The sequence below is a fragment of the Cryptomeria japonica genome, chromosome 7 (genome assembly GCF_030272615.1).
Source record: "Cryptomeria japonica chromosome 7, Sugi_1.0, whole genome shotgun sequence".
Lineage (NCBI taxonomy): Eukaryota > Viridiplantae > Streptophyta > Pinopsida > Cupressales > Cupressaceae > Cryptomeria > Cryptomeria japonica.
This window is the reverse complement of record NC_081411.1, coordinates 252,277,954-252,304,198: the sequence shown is the minus strand read 5'-3', so window position 1 is coordinate 252,304,198 and position 26,245 is coordinate 252,277,954. Positions and strand designations below refer to the sequence as shown.

Here is a 26,245-nt window from a genome sequence, read left to right as displayed (position 1 = left end):
TGTGATAATGTAAATAGTTAATAATGCATTGATGAATAATAGTAGTAATGTTGCATTCTAGATGTTAGTGTTAGTGTGGTAGTAAGGATTGATTTAAAAGAAAAAAAAATCTCGTTTTGTTAGTAGATTTTGGTTTATTTCTCTAGGGTATTTTGGCAGGTATTACAACCCCCCGATTCTCAGTCTTGTGGTGTGTTCAACATGTTGATGATAGAAAGAGTACTAGTGGTGGTGCATTTTTTCTTGGAGATAGTCTCGTGTCATGGTTAAGAAAAAAGTAGGACTATGCATCCTTATCTACTATATAAATGTAAAAATATTGTAGGAGTTTCATGTTGCACTCAAGTGATTTGGATTAAGAAAACCTTAAAAGATTTCAAAATTAAATATGATGAGCCTATTTCAACTCTTCATATAATAAAAGTGCAATTAATATTTGAAAGAATCTAGTGATACATTCAAGGACAAATAATATATCTATTAAGTATCATTTATTAAGAGAAATGGTTGTAGATTATGAAGTAAAACTAGAGTATGTTTATACAAAAAGATAAAATTGTATATATGTTTACTAAAACTCTTCAAAAATAAATATTTGAGTATCTTATAAATAAGTTTAGAGAGATATCTCTTTCCTCTTATCTCTAAGTTCTAAAGAGCAATCACACGTTTAGGGAGAGATAGTCAAAGAAATATTCTTGCATCTCTAAAATTATACAATTGAACAAAATGTCCAAATCATCTCAATATTTGGAGATAATATAAAAATATATCATTTGAGTTTTGATTCCCCATCATGAATTAAATATAAGTCTTGCAATAAAATGTGGTAAGATACAATGATGATAAAAAAAAGGAAGGGAACTAATGAATGTACCTTCTACAGACCTTTACATTTCTATCAAACGAAAAGAGATAAAGAAATATAGGGAAAGAAAGATAAAGTTAGAAAAAGTTAGATATAGATGGATAATTTTGGTCTGACTACATTCAAAAATGATTTCAATGGGAGGTTGATGTACCATCAATAAGGTTATATGAGGTTACCCTTAATGAAAAAATAGGATATTGTTGAGAATGTCATCATAGATGTCAGGGAAGTTTGTCAAAGCAATAAGATATCATTATTGATGTAAAAATCCTCTAATAATTTATTTAAAATATCTTAATCATATTTTTATACTAATTTCAAGACTTGGCAATATCATTATTTAATGTCACTAATGACTTGTAGAAATACTTCTAGGAACAAATTTTATAAAAAATCTATAGAAAATATGTACTATTAATATTTTTGGTTGATTATCACTACAAGAGTGGAGAAGTGTACCAGATTAAGTAGATACTAACGATCTACCAAGGTTGTTGAAGCATGGAGGAGTTTGTGTGAGGTTTCTAAGGTTTGTTACTTGAAGGTGGTATTCACATAATGCTATATTATCATTGTTTGGGTACCACATTTTAGCACAATTAGCTATTTTTCTTGTACTTTGGTGGATAAGTTAAATCAACCTGGAAGATTGGTTAATCCATGTTTCAAATGATTTAAGTTAAACAAGAGATGCCTAGAGGCATCAAAATAAATAATTTTTTTACTACATGATTGTAAAAGATGTAACTTGGGTGATTGCACTATTTGATTAATTAGGATATTATCTAATTATTTAATTAATGACATCCTTTAATTACTTTATTCACTCAAGCTAAACTTAGGTGATTTTAATCTTTTATTAGATTAGGCTAATAATAGATTAAGTTCACTTATTTGTGTTATTCTTTATATCTCTAAGCCAATTTTAGTTTCATAATTTTAGATTAGGTTTCTCTTTCTTTCTATAAAGCAAGTCATTAATTCATTACAGGTTAATCTACATATCAAATTCCTCTTTGGATCAATCTCTCAAGGTTGTATAGCATTAATCATGGTTTTATCTCTTCAAATGTGAGATATTTTTCTTGTAGTGGTTCATGTGCTTGTGGGGTTGAATAAATAGCTTCTACATGGTATCAGAGCTCCAAATCTACTAAAGTTTGTATCAAATTTTTCAGAGATTCAACCTTGAGAAACATAAAAAATCTCAAAGAAAAAATAAATTAGGGTTCTTAACATTGCCATAAAACCCATCTAGATTAGTCTTATTTTTCCATAAATCATCATATTTTGTGAGAAAATAGAAAAAGGAAAAAAACATTTAAATAACACCAAGAAATCAAGAATTTACCATAACTTTTTCTTAGAAAATTTTTGAGAGAAAAAATTTATGACCTAGATTATTTGCCTCAAGAAACTATCTTAGTATCCATACGATTTTAGAAAAATCTAAAAGATTTTGTAGAATAAAATTGTTGTGTTTGTAGGTTATTAACTAGCTAAATTTAACTTATTCTTCATATGACCATAATATTTATATGTGGTTTTTGTTACTACTTATCAAGTTGTCATTAGTTTTATGTTCAAAGTTATTCTATATACTCTAGTCGGTTATCTCTACCAAAATATTCAGTCAGTATGCACAGTCCAATCGGTTATAGAAGAAAGTAGTCTCAGAGTGCAGTATGCATCGAGCTGTCTACCAAGTATCATTCCATGTCTATCGAGCAACAAAGATGACACACCGAGTTGATATACACCGATTGAAACGTGTTACCAGATTCATTGAACCTGGACATACATATGGAAACCTATTACAAGATCAAGGAACATCTAACCATTATCACATTGGAAATTGCACTTAAAGATTGTGTATGATTTTGAGGTCATCTAACCAATGAAATATTTTGCATGGTTATTCATTCGATAAAACATGTTTGTAAGACCGAAGCAATGAATGGATCACCGACATAAGAGATCTATTTATACAACATGGATTAAGATCAGAAATATACATGTAGCATGACAGAAAGGAAGATATAGAAATATATGAAGCAAGACATGTGAAAGCACTAAGTGTTATGACTGTCACAGAGACACAGAGGTCACCGAGAAGGATTGCAGAGAAGAGTCAAAGAACGGAGTAAATAGAAGGGTTTACCGAGTTACTATATGGGTTAGCGAGGTATGCTATAAGCAAGGTAATCTTATTCTGAGCACATAGAATCTGCTATAATATTTCAGATGTAAAGTTGCAGATATTTGTAATGATTTTATTGTAATATTTTGAAGTTGTAAGAGAAACATTTAACAGTGTAAAAGACTCTAATCAAGTCTATAAATTGTAAAGCCTCTAACCAAGTGCAACATTAAGTTTAAGTATTGTAAAATCCTTTAGCATGGTAGATCTAATAGATCTTGATACTCCTAACAGGGTAAGCTATCAGAAATAGCTAAACATGTAGCTCTAACTGAGCAACCTTTATTATTGCAGTAGTGAAGTTGTGGGTGCCATCTCCACCGCAATTTTTCTCTCTAACCAAGAGTTTCTACGTAACCAAAATATATGTGTTATGGAGTGAATCATGTATGATTGTTATCTATTTGTTTTAGCTTTATATTATGTTATTGCACTATTCAGTTTATGCATAACAGTAAAGTTATTGTTGAAGAAAAGTTTTGAAGTACAGATTCGCCCCTCCCCTCTTAGTACATTAGCTTTCCATATTGGGCCTAACAATTGGTATCAAATCTTCAATCTTGGAAAAGGGTTTAACTGCCTAAAGAGAAAGATCTTATCAATGGAAGGCTATAAACAATCTCAGAGGATTGTGTATCTGCAAGAAGAGCTGGATCATGCTAATCAAGTGATTGCAGACATGCAAAGGCAAATGCAAAAATCTCTGAAAGTGAGAAGAAGATTATCTGATGATTTGCAGGACTCTCAAGAGTTAGTGGAACAAATTGAGACATCATCTGAGAATAGTATGTCTGAAGAAACTGAAGAAATGATTGGAGTATTGAATGAAAAGAACAAAGCACTGACTGATCAACTAAAAGAAATGAAAAGAGAACATGAACATTTTAGCACATAGATGACTGAAAATCTTGATGCATTGAGGATAGCCAAGGATAAAGTAAGAGATCTAGAAAGAGAGAAACAACAACTTGAAGTCTTAGTATCTGATAAGGATGATGAAATCACAAGGATGACTGGAATTCAACAAAACTTGTTAGATCAACTAGGTTATGCACATCATGAAGCAAATCTGAAAGATGGTGAGAATCAAGCATTGAGACTTGAAGTATCAAGGTTGACCAATGAACTTGAAACAGAGAAGAAATCCAAATAAACATTGAAGAAGAGTTATGAAGCATCAAAGATGTTGGATGAGCAACTGAATACAAGAAGACCCAACAAAGATACAGGACTCGGTTACAAAGGAAAATACTCTACCGAGAAGGGAATCCATACTACCAAGAGAGGAGAATCATCAAAGCAAGGTAGAATCAAGAAGAACATCAAAAGAAAGAAACCTATTTACAACTACTGTGGAAATCAAGGTCACACTACCAACTTGTGCCAAATCAGAAAAGGTAAGCAACCGAATGTCACTAAGTCCAAAGGTTATTGTTACAATTGCAATAAATATGGTCACACATCTAATCAATGTAGGACAAAGTTTGTTAACAATTATCAGAAGGCAAAATTCAAAGGGTTTTGTAAAAACTGCAATAGATATGGACATAGTACTGAGAAGTGTTGGCTTAAGCAAAAGAACTATATGTGGTCTGCACACCGAGCAAATGCTAGAGGTTACCGAGCTCACACAGATCCTTACCGATAGTATTCTATAGTACCATGGGATTACAATACAAGGATATGGTATGAATGTTGTGGAAGATATGGACATATAAGTGCCAACTGCTTTATAAGGTTTGGGATGAACAACCGAAGATCATGGAGAAATCCTGGTATGACATGTTTTTATTGTCACAAAGTTGGACACTTAGCTGGAGATTGTAGAGATCAACCTCGAAAAGACATTGAGGAAATAAAACAAAAATTAAAGATGATTTGGAGACAGAGGGAAATTGTGTCAAATGAAGAAAGCACCTTACCTACCGAGTTAGGTGTACCTATTCCAAATTAATCGGTAAAGGTATGAAGGGACTGCATTCTCTCAAGGTTAAATCTTAACAGTTCCTATTTTATTCAAAATCTGCATAGTTAAGATGTAGTAGTAAGTTTGAAACTCTATCAAAATCTTTTGAAGCACTATACAGGAAACCTGTCAAGTCGGTGAATACAAGAAACCTGTCAAGTTGGTAAATGAAGGAAGTTTGGTTACTCGGTTAAAGCGCAAAAGGAAAGAAATTTTAATGGAACTGAGTGCATTTAATGTTTTTGACCTAACCCGCATGAAGCCCGATAAGGTATATTGTGTACTTAAAGCATCTACGTGATCATTTTCACTTACCAAGTTTTCGAGAGAGCAGAGCAAAGCGAATCTAAGGCAATCAAACCGCCAACAAAGCAAAATTCAAGGTATTTACATCAATCTCAACGCATTGTTAAGCTGGTTTACCGATCTTATCAAGTTATTATTATCTGCTAAGAGTGAAGCATTTGCCATTTGAAAATCCTCAAACCCTAAGGATCTTTTGTCAGTTTTATTTGAAATCTTCAAATGGCACCTAAGATCCAAGATCCCATCGTTGTTAAGAATGTAGAAAATCCCTCACTAAAATACTCGTTAACTCCCAAAGTTGCATCTAAACCGACTGAAAAAACCGCATTCTCACTCATCCTGGATAGAGTGTTATTAGTAGAGGATGTGAGATTCTTCACCAAATGTCATGTTGAAGAACTCAGTCATGTTGAAATAAAAGACACCTATGATGAATTGTGCACCGATGGTAAATTGGATAGCAAGTATGAGCACATTAAGATCAAGGGATTAACTAAAGCCCTAACCTATCCCCGTGTGTTCAAACCCCAATGGGTCAAGTTTGTTCTGAGCAAAGTTCACGATGATTTCATGTGGCTAGAAGAGAAACCATTTAAGATTACCAAGGAAATCATTCATCTGATTACCGGTTACCCTATTTATGATCATGCCCGAGCTCAAAAGATGATATCATAGAAGGAATTGATCAGTTTAACTAGAGTGGAATCAGATTGCAGAGGACTGAAATTGAACAATGTCACTAATGCAGAACTAAAATTTGCCATTAGAGTAATAGGTTACTGTTTCTTCCAATCGGCAAGGGAAAACAGTGTACCCTGTGCAGCAGTAGACCTAGCATACAAAATTGTGAAAAAGGGAATGAAAATTGATCTATGTGAGGTGTTGTTGAAAAACCTATTTGAGAACCTGAATTTCATCAGGAAGCCAAAGAAGAACAACTCGGCTAATACACTAAAGTTTGGATCACTACTTGTATGCATGTTTTTCTATTTTGAAAAATTCTTTCCATCAGTCGGTAAAGTTGTTTGGGAACTACACCGACCAATCACCCATTAGATCAATGACTTCATTAAGAAGCGAGGAGATAATTTTAATGATATTATGGATGATTACTTTAGTAAGTTTCAAGAGAAAATGCATAACAGGTACCGGATTCCACCCAAGCTAGTGGAGAAATACAAAGATGACATATGTTTTGAAGTAGACACTGATTACTGTTATGTGAATGTTGTGGAACCAAGAACTCAATCTTTGTCACCTATGGGTTACGAAATTGATTTTGACATCACACAACAACAAATTGATGCATTTCTCACATTACCAAGGCATGCTACCGAGCTGAGGTATGGAACCTATGAAGAAGTGAAGGAAAAGGTAAAAATGAGCATTGTAGTACCCAAAGCTACAAGAATGGCAACAAAGATGATAAAGGCATTATTGGAGAAATTCGGAGAAGATTCTTCCTCCCCACCTATCAAAGGCACTATAACCATTACCGAAGAGGAATCTGAAGCCCAAGAGGTAGCTATAACAATGAGCACCGAATTGCCTAAGGGAAAAGTGTTGAAAAGAAAGAAACAGGATTCATCAAAGGCCTCACCGACTCCTCCAACAAAGCCACCTAACACAAGAGCATCTGTAGCTTCACCGAGTAAGAAAACAAAGAGTGTTACTGTTCCCAAGGTAACAAAAATTTGCAAGAAATCTACTCGAAGACTCATTTTGGCAAAAGAGTCTATTGACACCGAATCTGAGGATGCAAGCAAATTTCAGATTGTCAAGAGCAAGAAGGTAAATGTACATAGTGTTGAAAATTTCTGTGCTAATCTGAAAGAATATGGTGGATTTGGAGGATTCAGATATGTTAAGTATGAATCCAGAAATGAAGATGAAAAGAGACAAATTGAAGAAGTTGTCATCTACACACTTCTGAAATTTCAATTAGTCCCATTAGAGGTCTCTAATTCTCTCCCAAAATAATTATATGCACATATTGATAATAGGTGGCAATATGCCCTGGACTCAGAGAAACAGATCAAAGAAAGAAGTCTGTTACATTTCTTTCCTGACATGTTGGTAGCTGAAATAAAAGAACATCTGACAACCTACGACACAAAGTTCCTCGTCAAACAAAAAGCCTTGAAATTCATGAATGGGTTGTATATTGAAGTGAAAAATGAGACAAAAGAAAAATGGCAAGAAATCTTTAGAAACAAGGATGCCAGTGAGAAAGCTGAAATTGAAATAGTTGATGTCACCGAGAAAGATCCTGATGTTACCAAGCAAGATCCTACTGACACCATTCAAATAGATGAAGATATCATGGATACAGAGGCACCGGAATAGGAAATGATAGAAGGCGATGCAAAACTTGTATCCAGTGAATCAGTCTTGGAACAAGTTCAGCCTTATCCACCAGTCAATCAACCTGTCTCAACTGAAACCCCTCAGGATATGGATACAGGCACCGAAGGCCACAAGTCTATAGCAGGAGAAGGTACTACTCAAGAATAGATATCTCAGGATCCTTCTAGCACTAAAAATGTTGCAACTGAGACACCGAGTACTGACACACCAAAGGACACTACAAAGGCTAAAGAAACCGACCAAAGTGTTGCCTCTACTGAGCAACCTACTGAGGGTCATCAAGCCTCACAAGCCATTGTCTTAGTTCAATCGGTGAAAGGTAAAGAAAAGAATATGAAAAAGCATAGTTTCAAAGTAGATTTGTCAAAACCAATAATGTTGCCCAATGTTGATATATCCAAATTAAAGGGGCAAGCACTCATTGATTTTGGTGAACTATGCAAAGCAAAGGCCGAACAAGAGAAACAAATGGCCATTCAAAAGAAAAATAAATTACTTCAGAAGGTAAAAGCTCTCTTAATAGATATGCTACCTAAAGCTACAATAACCAAAGATGCAGCCATCCACATTCAACTGGATGAACTCCTAACCAAGATAGAGACATCTGGAGTAGATGCATCCAAATATTTGAGCAAGCTAAAAGACAAGGAGCTCACTGGAAAAATGATAGAAGAGGTACAAAAAGCTATAGCTATTGGCAAATTCAAACTTGTCAAATATATTGCTGAGTTGACCCCTCAACTCAAGCACATTCTTTATTTATTTCAGAAACTCTGTACATTTTCTTTATTCATTAAAGACATAAAAAATAAAACAGAAGCAATTGAGAAAGAGATCACTGATCTCTCAAATAAGTTGACCACAGAGCCCAATTTAGTTCAGAATTTTTATACAAAGTTACAACAGCTCATGGCTCAACAATTGGACCTAAGAAATGAAGAACACAAGATCAGGATGGACATAATGACACTTCAAACATTATTCCTTCTGCATCTTTCATCTATCCAAGAACATATCAACTGAGCCACATACTTATCTACTACACAAGAGGGAAGCACTCTAGATGGTTTAATATCACTATTGGCTAATATTCAAGTGCATAATTCTTTAATGGACAGTGTAAAGGATGCCCTATCTGTCGCTCTCACCAAAGCAAGGACAAAATATAAATCCATTTTTGACCAGTTGCCTCCACCAAATGGTAACTAAGTCTTGATGTTTGTCAAAAAGGGGGAGTGATATAATATTCAAAGCATCAAAGTATAATATCAAACAATAGGAGTGTAGTATATAGGGGGAGTATACCGAGTAGAGTGAGCAGAGTATCCAAGAGCAGTGAACCAAGCAGTGAACATAACAGTAAGAATAAGTGCACACAGAAGATTGATCACCTGGCATGCAAAATCAAAGTTTTGTACAGTATATCGATAAGGGGAGTATATAAGGATATATTATTTTATTGACTATTGTATATACTATCAGTATAGTCAAATTTTGCAAGTATATAGATTATTGAGTTATAACTTTGAAAGTAGTTTTTTGTCAAACATCTCAACTAATGTCAAAAGCGGAGATTGTTACTACTTATCAAGTTGTCACTAGTTTTATGTTCAAATTTATTCTATATACTCTAGTCGGTTATCTCTACCGAAATATTCAGTCGGTATGCACAGTCCAGTCGGTTATAGAAGAAAGTAGTCTCAGAGCACAGTATGCACTAAGTTGTCTACTGAGTATAATTCCATGTCTACCGAGCAATAAAGATGACACACCGAGTTGATATACAATGAGTGAAACATGTTACTAGATTCATTGAACCTGGACATACATATGGAAACGTGTTACAAGATCAAGGAACATCTAACCGTTATCACATTGGAAATTGCACTTAAAGATTGTGTATGATTTTGAGGTCATCTAACCAATGAGATATTTTGCATGGTTATTCATTCGATAAAACATGTTTGTAAGATCGAAGCAATGAATGGACCACCAACATAAGAGATCTATTTATACAACATGGATTAAGATCAGAAATATACATGTAGCATTACAGAAAGGAAGATATAGAAATATATGAAGCAAGACATGTGAAAGCACTAAGTGTTATGAATGTTACAGAGACACAGAGGTCACTGAGAAGGATTTCAGAGAGCAGTCAAAGAACAGAGTAAACAGAAGGGTTTACCGAGTTACTATATGGGTTACCGAGGTATGCTATAAGCAAGGTAATCTTATTCTGAGCACATAGAATCTACTATAACATTTCAGATGTAAAGTTGCAGATATTTGTAATGATTTTATTGTAATATTTTGAAGTTGTAAGAGAAACCTTTAACAGGGTAAAAGACTCTAATCAAGTCTATAAATTGTAAAGCCTTTAACCAGGTGCAACATTTAGTTTAAGTGTTGTAAAATCCTTTAGCAAGGTAGATCTAACAAATCTTGATACTCCTAACAGGGTAAGCTATCAGAAATAGCTAAACATGTAGCTCTAACTAAGCAACCTTTATTATTTCAGTAGTAAAGTTGTGGGTTCCATCCCCACTGCAGTTTTTCTCTCTAACCAAGAGTTTCTGTGTAACCAAAATATATGTGTTATGGAGTGAATCATGTATGATTGTTATCTATTTGTTTTAGTTTTATATTATGTTACTGCACTATTCGGTTTATGCATAATAGTAAAGTTATTGTTGAAGAAAAGTTTTGAAGTACTGATTCACCCCTCCCCTCTCAGTACACTAGCTTTCCATATTGGGCCTAACAGTGTTGAAATTGGGCAAACAAGATATCATTGGAAAGCTAGTTCTGGGCACATTCTAGTACTGGTAGTCTTATCATTTTATTTAGCTCTAAATTTTTACTACACTCATTCAAATTTAGACCTTCATTTTTAGGTTTTGAGCTTATATCCTTTCACTAGTATCTCTAATTTTTGTGATTCTTGTAGTATTAGAAATTTTATTTAGAGCACTTCAAATCTATATATGTAATTTTTCCATCTTTTCCCTTGGTATATTTTATTTTTATTTTAGTCTTTTAACTTTTTGGCTGATTACTTAGATATTTAAGCACTTGGAATGAATTTTTTGTTACAGAGAACTTTATTTGATCTTCTTTACATGTACAAAGGTTTTTGAGGTTTGATTATTTTATTTGAGGTATCATAGGTTTTCTATCTATACTTTTGTTATTAGCTTACCAAAGGGAGATTAATTGTCTTAGTAAAAGAGCATCATGACACATATTATGTGGCTTGACTTTTTCCCTTATCTATATGGACTCATCCCTCAACCAACCTTAGAAAGGGGTAACCATTCTTAGAGGATCATTGATGATCATGTTGTAGGATTGATTGGATCTAGTTTTTATGATGACACTATGTGTTCTTTGTTGGTTATTCAATATCTCCACATACTTTGGACTCACCTTTGGGAGATCTATGGAGACCCTCATATCTCTCCATTTCTGAAGGATCTTGTAGCAGATTTACTCATTCACCTTGGACAAGAAGACTGCACAACATATGATCATGGTACTTTAGAGATGTCTGAGTATATCACAAGTCTTCCATGTCTTGATTGATCAGAGACTTGTCTCTCAATTCTCACTCCTCATATTGAGAAATAATTTGAATATTCATAATTTTTAACTATTCTTAATTAGATTGGAATTATCTCTTGCATGACCTCCATTAATTCAGTGTAGTAGGAAATTGTTCTTCCAAACACATCTAAATAGGATTCACATGTTGCAAACATATCATTATTATTTATGAAGTCTCATATTGTAAATCTAGAGGATTATTTTGAGGACATTCATCTACCATTTGTTTATTACCTCATTAATATTGTCAACCCATCTTCATCGTCCATGTATCTTGTTCTTCAATAGTTTTTGCAGAGTCCTGATTTGTCACCTCCTACATTGATTGGGCATTTATTTGATCAGTTTATGGAATTATCATCTTTTATTGACATACCAACATTCAATAAATTTCTAAAGGTACATAGTATTTGGATTTGGATTCCTACTTCTTCTAGTTTATGAGAGTGGCTTCTCAAATGTCTAGTGAATTTTTTTTTTCCTAATGGGAGAAATGTTGTTTATATGTAGTGGGTCAGGTTATGGCACGAAGCTCTCATCATTGGCATAGGAGATACTTCTTTATTGGGGATATTCATATCCTGATTTTCTCTCTCCTATGGGGATATTGATTGTACTTATGTTATTGAGTCAATACTTGGGGGGACATTTGGAGTCCTTCATGCTTAGTCACATGTAATATTTTATATTTATTTACTATCTTTTGGAGAGGAGTTTTCTCCCACTAGGGTTTTCTCCTTTTCTCTATTTGTGAGAGATGCATTGGTTTTTACACAGGTACCTAATTAGGCCTTGTTGTTAAGACCCATTCATACTTGTATTTTAAAAAAATTTCATCATTATCTCTTTAGCTTATCCTCAATTTAAGCTTAAGGGGAGGTGTTGGAGTAATTAGGACATTATCTATTTATTTAATTAATTAGGTGATTTAATTACTTTATTCACTCAAGTTAAACTTAGGTACTTTTTATCTTTTATTAGATTAGGCTAATAATAGATTAAGATCACCTAGTTGAGCTAGTCCTTAGTTCTTTGACCTAATTTTAGTTTCATAATTTTAGACTAGGTTTCTCTTGATTTTTATAAAGAAATTAATTCATTCATTGTAATCTATCCAATTTTATTACAAGTTAATCTTCATATGATATTCCTCTTTGATATATCTCTCTCAAGCTTGTATAACATTAGTCATGGGTTTTTCTCTTCAAATGCCATGCATATTTTTTGTTGCAGGTTACTCATGGGCTTGTCGGTTTGAACAAATAATTTTAGACTAGGTTTCTCTTGATTTTTATAAAGAAATTAATTCATTCATTGTAATCTATCCAATTTTATTACAAGTTAATCTTCATATGATATTCCTCTTTCGTATATCTCTCTCAAGCTTGTATAACATTAGTCATGGGTTTTTCTCTTCAAATGCCATGCGTATTTTTTGTTGCAAGTTACTCATGGGCTTGTCGGTTTGAACAAATAATTTCTACAAGTGTTAGACAAAGAAAATGTGTGCTAAGTAGAGGAAGAGCATGAAGGTAAACTAGCATTAGTAGAGTGTATGATATGAAGTGTATATCATTTCTTCACTCCTATGTTATTGCAAGTCTTGTAATTGAGGTGAAGACAACTACATGTTACATGAATTAAGGATTAACCTACCATTGACATGGGGAGTTATGATTGTGTTATTAACACTAATCCAACATTGACATGATGGGATTGATATATATTGTCAATCATTCATGCAAGATAGTTTGTAGTTTGTGTGATGAACATAATATAATGCAAAGTCCACACTGGGATAGTAAATGTTTACCTATATCTTTATGAGAATATTGGTTTATTCTCAATTATAGAATAATAGAATTGGCATGTGGATAATGTGGTGAAGCATCTACCAATTGATTTAGATAGAAATGCATGTATGTGGAATGAAATTGTGAAGGTCCACATGATAGATTCATTTTTTACTTATATATCACTTATTTTTTTAAAGTGACATTGATGCCTCTTAATCTAAGTTGGTGATCAATAACTAGGTTGAAGCCCACTCTAAGGGTATTGGAGTCTCTTGTAGGTTGTTTCCTACCAATAGTTATGTATAGGGGATCAATGTCTCTTGTAGGTTAGTGCTTACAAATTATATTGTAAAGAGACTGATGTCACCTTGGGATTGAAATTCATATGGGTTGGCTCTTCCAAAATAATTCTAAAGTTCAAATTTTTGTGAGGCTAAATTTATGTAGTAGATTCAAGTAGTTATTGTCATTGTGGTTTTTATCTTATAGATTTGCATGTAAATCTAGTGTTCTCTTATGTGAATGTCTTTACTTCTAGTAGAGTTTCTTTTTTTGTAGTTATTGATATGTTCGTTTGAAATAATAGATTAAATTACTGATTCACCCTTCCTCTCAATATTTGTGCTTAAAAACATATTGCACAAAAATAAATGATAAATTGCCTTAAATAAGTATTGTGTAATATAATTCTATGACTACAAGATGGGAAAGTGGGTATTTCATTTGATGGAGTCTTTTCCACATTGATATTCTATATATTTATGAGTTTCTTAATCCGGCTATTTATTACATAATTCTATCTATTGTTGGGTTTGCAAAGAATTTTATATCACACTTTTATTTGAAACTTATAAGAAGAGTATTTATATTAAGTTAGTAGATTATATTCAACTTAACATGACATGAACAATTATAATTGAATACATAATTGAGAAGTAACTTGGATAACACTATAAACAATTATAGTTTTTCTTTTAGTTATTGTAATGGAGGGAATTCACCACATCAAGGATGATGGATCCTTGAGGAAAAATTGTCCTTCCAATTACCTCTATGAACTAGCACTAAGATGAGCTAGGGGATAATACATTTATGCAGGAAGTATCAGACACCCAAGAAATATCTAAAGATGACACTGCAGAGCCTCTGGCCCTAGGATGAGTGCGTGGATATGGGACACCAGCGCGGCATGATATCATAATGTACGAACGAGGTGCATAGTTCATACAAAAATATTGGGGTGCAAGTACGCTACAATAAAAGTGTAGAAAATAACAAAACTAAACTAGTAAACATGATATACAAAATAACCAAAATATAATTGAAGGAGAAAAGGGAAAGAAATAGACAAACAAAAGGTCCACACTATGAAGACTCCCACAAGTCAATATTCTCTTCACGATAATGTACCTGCACACATGCAAGAAAGGAAAATGTTAGGGGTTGTGTTTTAGAGCCTGCCTAAGTCAGACCCCTGGTTGGGTGTTTCCAACTCTGCAGACAACCCAAGAAAGCCACAAGAAAGATAAATGATAAAGATAACAACAATGTAACGTGAAATTAGAAATAAAGTTGATAAATATGTAAGAGAGAGGATTAAGATAACTCCCCTATGATGAATAGAGATTGGAATGCTCAGAAGTGCTTGGAATGCTTGGTAATGCTACAACAATGGTGATGTTGATAGTATGTTGTCGAAAGTGGTCTCAAAGAGCTCAACCTGCAAGAAGATTGCCAAACTTGCCAAAGAATGCTCTCCAAATGCCTCCAAAGTCAAACATAAAGGCCTAGGAAGGAATTCAGACGACAAGGGGTGCATGCAGAGGTGTTACAATTCCTTCTAGGTGTAAGCGTAACGCTCAAATGACTAGTTGCGGACTATTAGATTCGCGAGATGCTAGCATGTTGCATGCACGTCTCCACGCCGTGCCTGAATCCCCGAAGGTGATAGGTCAACAGAGTTGACAATGCTTCGGCTAGAGCTGACATGGATGGTCTAAGTGGACAAAAGGACATGATGGCGGACCCTGACCTTCGATGACATGGAGGAAAAGCACCATTTGTCACATTTATTCTAAGGGATGATATTTTTGATATTACATTTCTCTCCCACTTTAGCAAGCATTCCTTTGCCAAGGTATGCGAAGCTAAAGTACAAGAAGATATAGAGAAAGAACAACCGTGATAGGGAGACATATTTTTTGTTGATCAGATGAGGCTACCCCCAGTGAGATGATTCTAAGATTTGGAATACATATTGGTAATTGGTACATAGAAAACATGCTAGCTGTAGACTAGCCTAATGGATGGTAAGGTAAAGAAATGGAAAAGATAGCGTAACAGGAAAAAAACCTCGCTCTGGAGGAAAGCTCTTAGCTACGAAAAGATATGAGATAAGTGGCTGCCATTGGTATAAGATACACTGGTATGGATAGCAAGATGTATTATGCTACATGGCCATATGATAGGGCGTGATATGCTGATATGGATAACCATACGATAGGGCAATGAGATAATGCAAGAGAACAGGGGGATTTAATAGTTTGGCATCATAACCCATAGCAGTGTCAAAAAGATATATAGTATCATTGCAAGATAGGTGCATCGTCATAGTGCCAAATTTATCAGATCTGAAGAAGAGCACATAAAGACAAAGAGAAAAATAAAAATTTGGGTCAACATGGAAGAAGGCAAAGAATGCTCCCAATGCTTTGCATAATCCCTGAATGTCGAAAAGAAAGATACGAGAAATAGAAGAAAGAAGTATACAAACAGAGGAATGTGTATGATATAAAATCCTTTGTATCCGAGCACCTATGGAGTAACTCGGGTCCTTCAAGAGAGCACAATAGACAAAAATAGTCAACCTCCCATGTCCAAGTACTTATGGAGTGACCTGGGTTCCTTCGGGAGGGAACAAATAGATAAAGAAAGCATGGGGGAACATAATCACACACACATGCAAGCAGATGTAGATGAAAGATAAAATTCCTACCGATCAGCCCTGAGGAGGGGATCGTACTATGGGAGATCATCATCCTCATGAAGAGCCTCGTCCTACCAATCTAGGTCATAGGGAGAAGGGGGCGAGCTCAGAGAGGGACTATCACAAGGGCTGGGTGCTTAACCAGCAGCGAGAGAAAGAGATGAAGTAACAAAGATGTCTTCATCTATAGGCTCAGAGGAGGAAAGGGTCAATGATCGTATAAAGATCGTAGACAAAGCCGACATGTCCTCCAAGGAGTTGAACATGCAGGCCTCCATGGAGGAAGTAGGTGACTCACTTGGAGAAGATGAAATAATAACATGATTGCTGATCTCTGGAAGAGGTGCAGTGACAAACTCATGAGAAGGCAGAGCCTTCTCGATCATACAAACAAAAATAGGTAAACCAACAGGCATTGAGATAGGCAAAGGAGGGGATGAAGAACATATCTGTGAAGACTTGCACCGTCGAAACTTTGGAACAGGGCCTTGCTTAAACTTTTGTTTACATCATGCGATAGAAGTGTCAGACCTCTTATCAACTGTAGTAGGCTGAAGAACCCCAAAAAAATTCAGATGCTGGAGTGGTGGCAAAGCAGGCGGGGTAGACAAATTTGCACTAGGCATCACCTGCGTATGTGTCATGTTAAGGGGCCGGGATAAGGAAGGTATGTCTGGAAAAGAAGTGATAAGAGGTCACTCCAAAGAAGGAGTAATGAAAACCTACACCCGTTTAGAGGGAGGTTGATCAAAAGTCCCTGAAGCCACAGGGAGAGAGACCAAAATAGGTGGAGAGACAGGAGAAACCAATGGAATAGGATTCGAAATAATAGCGCTGGGTTTTGGATCGACATGAGCGAATTGTAAGGCAACATCACACTTTTGAGCTCGGGCCCATCAAAAGAGTTTATGTTCACACGCACATTGATTTTGATGGAGGTGATGACCACTAATCGAAGCTGGAGAAGATTCAGGAGCATCATGCTCCATAGGAGAGGCCTCCAAAATTGTGTCAAGAAAGGGAGAAGGCCCAACCGATGAGACAAGAGGTCCATCCTAGAGAGGCACCACATCCACAGCAATGAGCACCCAACCTCATTTCACTCAACGAGCGACTGGAGGGATAGAGGTTGCCAACACAAGATGTGATGAAGAGAACTCCCTTTTCTCATAATGAGAGGGCCGAGGAATATCGGCCATGATTGGGAGCTCGAAGGGAGGGCAGGCCACAAACTTTGACAATATGGGTGTCTTTCTGTTGGTTGTGCTAGGTGCAATCACAATAATAGTAGACATCGCTAGAGGCTATGTAATCCTAGGCAAACATGGAGGTCTATTAGAGGGAGAAGGGTTAGCCACAACCCCTGATGATGAGGAGACATGAGGTACTACCTGCTCCAAGACCAGAATCGATGGAGGAGAGGTCGATGCAGGAGGTGGCAACAAAATACTAGGCTGCATAGATGTAGGAGTCAGTTCTGTTATTTTATACTGATAATAAGAACGATACATTAAATGACTATGGGGAAGCATGGGTCCCACCAAGGCAGGCCAAGAATGGTCCAACAACAAATCCCCATGGGCAATCAAGGGTCAGTATCCAGTGTTCTGGATGACATGCACCGTGCCCTCATGGGGAAACTTGAGAGATTTTTGCACAACTGAGGGGACTTCTTCCATAGCAATCAACCAAGGTATGTCGAGCTTAACTCGGAAGAGGTCTGATTTAGGAATGATGACAAACACAGAGGACACCACCTTAGGTCCTACGAGGACCGTCAAGGTGATACTACCCAAGGGGCGGATAGAGAACCCATCATGCATCCTCAAAGTTGTGTGACACTCATCATACACCAATCTATGCTAGTTGTTCAAAAAGAGAGTCTCCTTTGTGATAACATCAACTCTGCTAGATGGGTCAACCATTACACCTATGATAGTTTGATCGTTTAACTTGGCAAGGACATAAAGAGGAGCATGCTCTCAGTAATATGGGGCATCCAGAGGGGTAAATGACAAGGAAAATTCAGATACCTTCCCCTTCTGGGCTAGAGGTGAGCTAATGGGGGTGGTGGTGACCATGTTCACATATGAACCATCATTCGAAGAAGGATCTATTGCAGAAATAAAATTTTCTGAATGCGGAGGGAAAGGATTAGTATAAATTTGCAAGTTGATGTTGCTTTTATCAATAGACTTGTTTGATTTGTACTTTTGTGCATCTACCTTGATTGCACCACTATCGATGTGGTCCTAGACAACATGGAAAAGACGATAATGTCTCTCAGTCTCGTGACCAAGAACACGATGATAATGACAAAAATTTGAACCATCATACCAATGCGGATAAGGCTAACTATCAGACAATGATTTTTTTTTGGAAGGGTAATAAGGTTGTCTTTCAGCACCTACTGCATTATGCTTAGGTAGGAGTCATTCAACTTACTTAAGACTCTATTTTGTTGTGGGGCTTGCGCAACGGTCATCAAAGGAATATCTGCAACATTAGCGACAACCTTATTCTTCTGGGACCCATTTGTGGTTGTGCCTCCAAAGGACCCAACGCGAGGGTTCGAAGAAGTATCTCCGAATTGTGACGTAGTGTGCTGGTAATCGGTGAGAGAAGAGAACATGTTAGTGAAGTTCTGGTATCAATTAAGAGATAGTTTCTCCCTCAATGTCAACTGCAGATTGGTGATAAACATCCTCTGTACATCACTATTTGGCAGGGCAAAGGGAGAAAGGTTGATATCTCAAAATAAAATCGGTGATATTTTCATTAGGCGTTTGTTTACAATGAACAAGGTTAGTGATAATGACCCTAATACCAATGTTTTCCTAAAACCCTTTAAGGAAAAGATCCATAAGCTTATCAAAGGTACAAATAGAATGGTCAAGTAAGGAACTATACCATTCTAACGCTCTCCCCTTGAGGGAACACGAGAATAGTTTCAACAAGATGAAGTCTAGACTATGGTAGTCACTACACATAGTCATGAAGGAATCTATATGCACGTTCGGGTCCCCATCACCATTGAACCTATCAAACTTCAAGGATTCAATAGCAGTTGGAAGGATAGTATTCAAGATGGTAATGTAAAGGGTACTCTTCCTATAATACGCAGGCACAGATGATTGACCAGAGGAAGAGGCTAAGTTCATCAGCTGCAACTGCAACTGCCCCATATCCAGTAAGATTGTATTCAGGATAGGATTAGAAGGTAGAGGAGGTGGAGGTGGGCCAGATCCACTACAACCTCCATCAGAACCTCCAAAAGGACCAGTGCTACCGACAGATGTACTACTAGTGCTAATTATTGAAACCTGAGCATCGACAGAGGTTGAGCTACTAGCCATGCATGTGTAGCCCAAAGGAGTAAGTGAATCACTAACACTAGGTATGGTGGACTCCACCATGTGCACACCCAGGACTGGAATGCTAACACTAACTTGGGAACTAAAAGCATCATATTGATTGTCCACAGGGAGTGCATCCGCCAGGGTTACATTATTTTTAACAATCATGGACAAGGCCCTCAACATCTCTAGGCCTCTCTTATCAGAGATTAACATGTATCTCAAGGTACTCACAACATTCCCGACCTAGGGGACAACATTCTCTCTATTCAAGAAACCATCAAAGTCTCTCTGATTCTACTCCAAAATATTCACCTTCTCAAAGTCTATAGTGACCACAAACTCGTGATCGACCAGAGGAGGGGAAAACAGGGTAGAACTCTTAGGAGAATTAGGTTGCGAATTAGAAGGAGGAGGCCCCCAGTCAGAATAGATTTCAGATTATGAGAGGTCAAGAACTCATTGGGATCAGATGACTGCTCACCCTATATGGTGTCGAGTAGAGGAGGATTGTAACGATCATGAAAAAACTCTGCCTGGATGACCTCCTGACTACGACTCCTGTTGCAATCTAATTCATAAATCTCATAGACAAGTCACACGACGTTCACAAACACACTATAGGGACATCAAATGATAGAGTTGGTTTTAAATGATAAACAAAAAAATGTAAAAATTTTAAACTAAATGCGAATGAAAATTTTTGTTGTTTATTATTTTCCTCTCTCTTTTTTTTTGGTTTTTTAGATAGTTTTCAAAAATTTTAACTTTTGAAAATTTAAAAGATTAAATGCACATAAATGAAATGAAAAACAAGTAATGCAAAGATAAGCCTGGTTCACATCGGGTTCACCAAAATTTAATGGAGGGAATTTGCCACCTCAAGGATGATGGATCCTTGAGGACAAATTGTTCTTCCAATTACCTCTGCGAACTAACACTAAGATGAGCCAGAGGACAAATTATTCTTCCAATTACCTCTGCGAACTAACACTAAGATGAGCCAGGGGATAATAGATTTATGCAGGAAGTATCAAACACCAAGAAACATTTCTGGATGACTCTGCAAATCCTTTGCTCTCGGGACAAGCACACGGATATGGGCCACTAGTGCAGTGCACTGTTGTCTTGTACAAACGAGGTGCAAAGTTTGTATAGAAATCTTGGGGTGCAAATATTATGCAATAAAAGTATAGAAGATAACAAAACTTTACTAGTAAACACGATATACGAAATAACCAAATTATAATGGAAGGAGAAAAGGGAAAGAAATAGACAAACAAAAAGGTCCACACTATGAAGCCTTCCACAAGTCAATCTCCTCTTCACGATAATGTACGTGCACACATGCAAGAAAGGAAAATATTGGGGGTTGTGTTTTGGAGCCTACCTAGGTTAGACCCCTATTTTGGTGTTTCGACCTCCACGAACAACCTAAGAAAGCCACAGGAAAGATAAATGATAAAAAGAACAACAATGTAACGTGAAATTGGAAATAAAGTTGATAAATATGTAAGAGAGAGGATTAAGATAACTCCCCTATCACGAACAGAGATTTGAATGCGTGCTTGGAATGCTTGGTAATGCTGCAACAATGGTGATTTTGATATAATGCTGTCCAAAGTGGTCTCCAAGAGCTTAACTTGCAAGAAGCTTGCCAAACTTTCCAAAGAATCCTCTCCAAATGCCTCCAAAATAAAAAATAAAGGCCTAAGAAAAAATTCAGATGCTGGTGGGTGCATGCAGAGGCATTACAATTCCTTCTAGGTGTAGGTGTAATGCTATAACAACCATCTGCAGACTATCATATTCGTGGAATGCTAGCACGTCGAGACGTCTTCGTGCCATGCCTGTGTCCCTGAAGGTTACAGGATGATAGAGTTGACAATGCTTTGACTAGAGCTGACATGGATGGTCTAAGTGGACAAAAGGACATGATGGCAGACCCTAATGTCCGATGACATGGAGGAAAAACACTATTTGTCACATTAATTATAAGGGATGATATTTTTTATATTACAGTTACACTACTATACTGTATCTTAATATCCCTAAATTCATTCTTGTATTTTTGTTAATGTTGGTATATATTGTGAATATTTATTTACCTACTAGTCATTAAGGAAAATGACCACTTGCATATAAAACCTTTAAAATTTTCTTTTTAATTCAAAGGGGAAAACATATGTCTTGAATTATTCTTTTCTTGATTCTTTATGTTTCTATGATTTGTGAATATTTAGGATACTAATTATGAGACTATAATATGTTAGCATTGGTGTATAACTGCAAGCCAATGAGATGTACCAATTGATTAACATAAATTGTATTATCTTTTCCTTTTTTGGCTACATCTGTTGTAGCAAGAAGTTGCTTAACCAATTTTTCTTTGGCTAGTTTTATGATATACATTTATTTAAGCATATGATTCATGACATCTTTCTATATGCTTCTATCACTGTAAAAGCTTTCTCTCAGTAATATAGTTTTACATTTTAAATTGTCTTACTAGGAATTAAAAAATGGGTTCTTGCATAAATTCCACACTAAATAATTATAATTTTGTCCATTAGTAAGATTAGTAACTTATAGTACAATAACAAGGCCATAGATTATCTTGCATGACAATATTTCTCAATCACCTTAATTTTTTTTATAAGTAGTAGTTTGGTTGCATCCAATAAAAAATGATTATATATATACAGACATCATGTGACTCTGACACATAGAAATTTCATCAATTGCAGTATTCAAGACTTTGATACAAGATATAAACATCATGTGACTCAACACGATGAATTTTCATCAATTGTAATATTTGAAACCTTGAACATTATAATAAAACATGATATATACACATACATCCATTATTGTAATATTTGAAACCTTGAACATTATAATAAAACATGATATATACACATACATCCATTATTGATCACTTCAACTTTACGATAGGAAGCCCTAGAAACTAAAGAAACTGATAACAGATTTGGAACCCATTCACTCTCTAGTACCAAAGGCCTTATCGATGCCGTCAACTATATAATAATAGGCTCTAGAAGATGAAGAAAGCGATCGAAATATTGGGAACCCATTCACTTTTTAGAAAGATGAATACAGAACTAAGATATGAATATGTAAAACCTGAGCTCAAAAAAAATTGGTCCATAGGATTTCCTCATTTTCAATCCACTCCTCGTCAGGTTGATTGTTCCTCTTAAGGAACGGCGGCTCTATCAGACAGGCCTCCTGAAGGAATTCATTCTGCTTTCCTCCCGAACATAGGGACTCATACAAACCCACCTCCCAGTCGAATAACCCCTCGGTGCCTTCAAATGATCTAGGAGATTCTAGATGAGTTGTGTGCTCACATACCTCTCCCAGAATACTATCCAAAGAGACACATGATTCAGATTCACACAATAGCTCATGGGTTTTGTTCCTCTCTGTCGAACTCGAGCTTAAGACTTGCAATTCATTATTAAAATTGAGATCGAATTGAAAACCCTGCGGAGAGGCGTCTTGAGGATTCAATTCCAGTACCCTCTCCAATTGTTCCATATAATCATGAACTGCTGCTTCAGGCACTTCAGGGGTAAGCCACTCTTTTTCTTTGTCATGATCTAGAACCGGAGTCACGAAAGGTTCCTCCTTGTCATTCTCACGGCAACAACTAAAAGATTCGCTTGTATTCGACAGAGATTCAATACAGCCATTCAGCTTGCTCGTAGAGTTATCTGTGCTAATACAATTGCTAGGAAAATTGAGCTTGGCCTTTTTCCCTCTGATCTTTTGAGCTTCACGATCATAGACAATTGCAGCCTCCTCGGGCGAATTGTAAGTTCCAAGCCAAACTCTAATTCCCTTGATGGGGTCCCTGATCTCTGCAGCCCATTTGCCAGATGGACGTTGCCTCAGCCCTCTGTACAAAGGACACGCCTTCCTCTTTTTCTCCTTTGCTTTCTTTACCACAATTTTCTCCTGATCTCTCTGACAATGGAGATCTGCACCATCAAGTGGTTGAGGAAAGACTTTACCAAGATGATACTCTGAAAATTTGTCAAAGCTTTTCCACGATTCTCTAGCAGTAGTTTTCCGGCCTGTCGTTTTGCCGGGTATAAATTGTGATATTACACTTCCTCCACACATTTTAAGAGAAAATCTACAAAACAGACGATCTCTAGCTGTTTCAACCTAGAAAACAAGGGTTCATTTAAATCTGCACACTGTTTCTTCCGCTAGGGTTTATAAACCATTTATTATGGTGCCAAGTGGCATGAATTGTTGATAGACTTAAAAGCCCAGTGGCATGAATTGTTGATAGACTTAACAGCCCACTTAATGGAACAACTTGTATGAAAACCACATTGGGTTCTGTGTCGGTATTCTCGCACCTTCCACCAGATATTTTCTATTGGGGGCAATCGTTTGCAAGTTGCAATATTCAATCAAAATGTCCCATCAATATTCCCACTTGTGGAAACCAGTCATGCTGATGAGATTCACAAACCACGGGTCCTGCACCTTCGTTTTAATATTTTATTGTTTTTAAAAATAAAAAATAAACAAAACAAAACTTATCCAAACAACTTTGTTTCTTCCCCTTATGTAATACCGATGCGTATATTTTCTTTACCTTAATTTAAAATTCCACTCAGGTCTAATGTAATCTGATTACATTCTCGAATCGATTCGTTGCTCTATCCTCACGGTATCTCTTGCGTGTTTTTTGGTGGGGGACAGAAAGCAAGGAACACACCTCTACTGAACATTCAAGGGAAAAGCATACAACGGAGATAACTAAATGGAAAATGGAATGTCTTTGAATATAGAGTTTGGTAACTCTAGAAGATAGGTACGATCAGACGCACACTAGGATGGTTGTGAGCTGGAAATCTAGTATAGAATAGTTTTACTGTAATAAATCTTGTGGTTTTTCTTTTAATGTTTGGGATATCATTTTGGAAGATTACTATGAGTTTTGTGGTTTTTCTTTTAATGTTTGGGATATCATTTTGGGATACTTTGGTTGTTTGGAATAAAAATGGTTGAATAAGGATTCATACTGCCATATAGGGTATACTGTCATATTGGGTATAGTAAGGTGTAATCCTAAAGAAATCATATTTTTCATTGTTTTTTTTAATGTAATGGTTTGTATATCTATTAATAACTTTTTTTCATACTAATTGAAAAAATAATATAAATTTATGTTTGCACATTTTGAGAGTTTAGATTTATTTATAATTTCTTTTATTTGATATTTTTTTATAGTTATAGATTCACTTCCAAATTTCAAAAGTTAAATTTAAAAAGGAATCTAGATCAATCAATTTTAAATTATGTAAAAATTATAGATTAGGTTGTAGTAGTTTAATTGATGATATTCCATTAGAGTCTCATGTTATTTTGATCAATATTTATTTTCCTCATACTATATCACATGGTAATACACGTGCCACTGTTGGGATTTATGTATTGATGGTTCTATTAATGAATGCTTACATGCTAATTCTCCTTGTTTACAATTTATTTAAACATGATCTAACATTGAAAATTGCATACCCCTGCGATTTCACACTATGTTTTGTGTCTAGTTTGGTGTCCATTCTCTTGGCATTTTTTGAAGCTCATTTCAGCCCTTTCATCACCTTTCTCCTTCTCAAGGTGCTGCCTTCTTATTTTTTCTAGTCATTTTTATGTCACATTTATGTTACCCTTGTGTTATTGTAGTCTTGCATAATTATTAGTATAAATTATTTCAATAGAAATGCATTGCATAGAAATTATTGTATCATGCTAATATCTAGTGTTAATTATTTATTTAGTGACTATATAAGAGTATTTTTCAACTTATCACCTTATCACCTTCTCAAGTCAATAAAAATAGAAGAAGATGAATCTTACAACTCATTAGTAGCCTTTTGTTGTGTTCTCTTCTCATATAAAACTAAACCATTTGATTGTTGGTCTCTCTTTTTCTCTTCTGTTGGCTCTCACGTACATTCTAAATCACCCTTAATCCTCTTTCAATATTTTGTATAGCTTTCTTATTCTCTTAAGCTTCCTTAATTCTATCTAGGTAATACAATTCTTGTTTATTATTATTACAAGCATTTATTTGTTTGTACCCACATAGAATTTAAGATTATCACATTCATATCTTTGACATTGTTAGACATGATTAGGATAGAAGCATTCACACACTTATTTATATTTCTCTATATTATTTTCACATTCATATCTTTGACATTGTTAGACATGATTAGGATATAAGCATTCACACACTTATTTATATTTCTCTATCTTGACTAATCTGATGGTAGATATATCAAATCAATAATTAGATTAAGGTAAATCCCCAAACAACCAAAAACATTTTTCTTTTCCCTTGTTTTTGTAGGGATTTTGACAGCACTTAACTACATAGAAGTTTGTAATTTTTTTTTCATTTGTAAATCTACTTTTTTTTTGGTCAATTAAAATCTATGACATATTGATATTACTTTATTTATTGATACCATTATTAACAATTTTTATTTTCCTTTGGTTTTATAGGTTAGTTAAATAGCAAGGTTGGATCCTCATATTTTGAGAATATTAGGCATTCACTTTTTATAAACAATATCACAACATTTGAACATCCACATGACATCTTGGCATCCACAATAGAGACTTTCAAATTTTAACACAAAATTCCCTATTATTCATACTCTTCAAATTTGTAGATAAAAAGTATTTTTATGTAAATTTAGAAACACTTATTTATCTTTAAAGGAATTATTTTTACT

The 26,245-nt window shown here is 35.4% G+C and overlaps 1 protein-coding gene across 1 annotated transcript; it reads right to left on the bottom strand.

Moving 5' to 3' along the window:
• Positions 1-22,236: 22,236 nt before the first annotated feature.
• On the bottom strand, positions 22,237-23,725 carry LOC131054528 (dehydration-responsive element-binding protein 2A). Its single transcript, XM_057989059.2, has one exon. It carries the CDS (start codon positions 23,601-23,603, stop codon positions 22,605-22,607), a length of 999 nt encoding a protein of 332 aa, XP_057845042.2. The 5' UTR covers positions 23,604-23,725; the 3' UTR covers positions 22,237-22,604.
• Between the last annotated feature and the right edge of the window lie 2,520 nt (positions 23,726-26,245).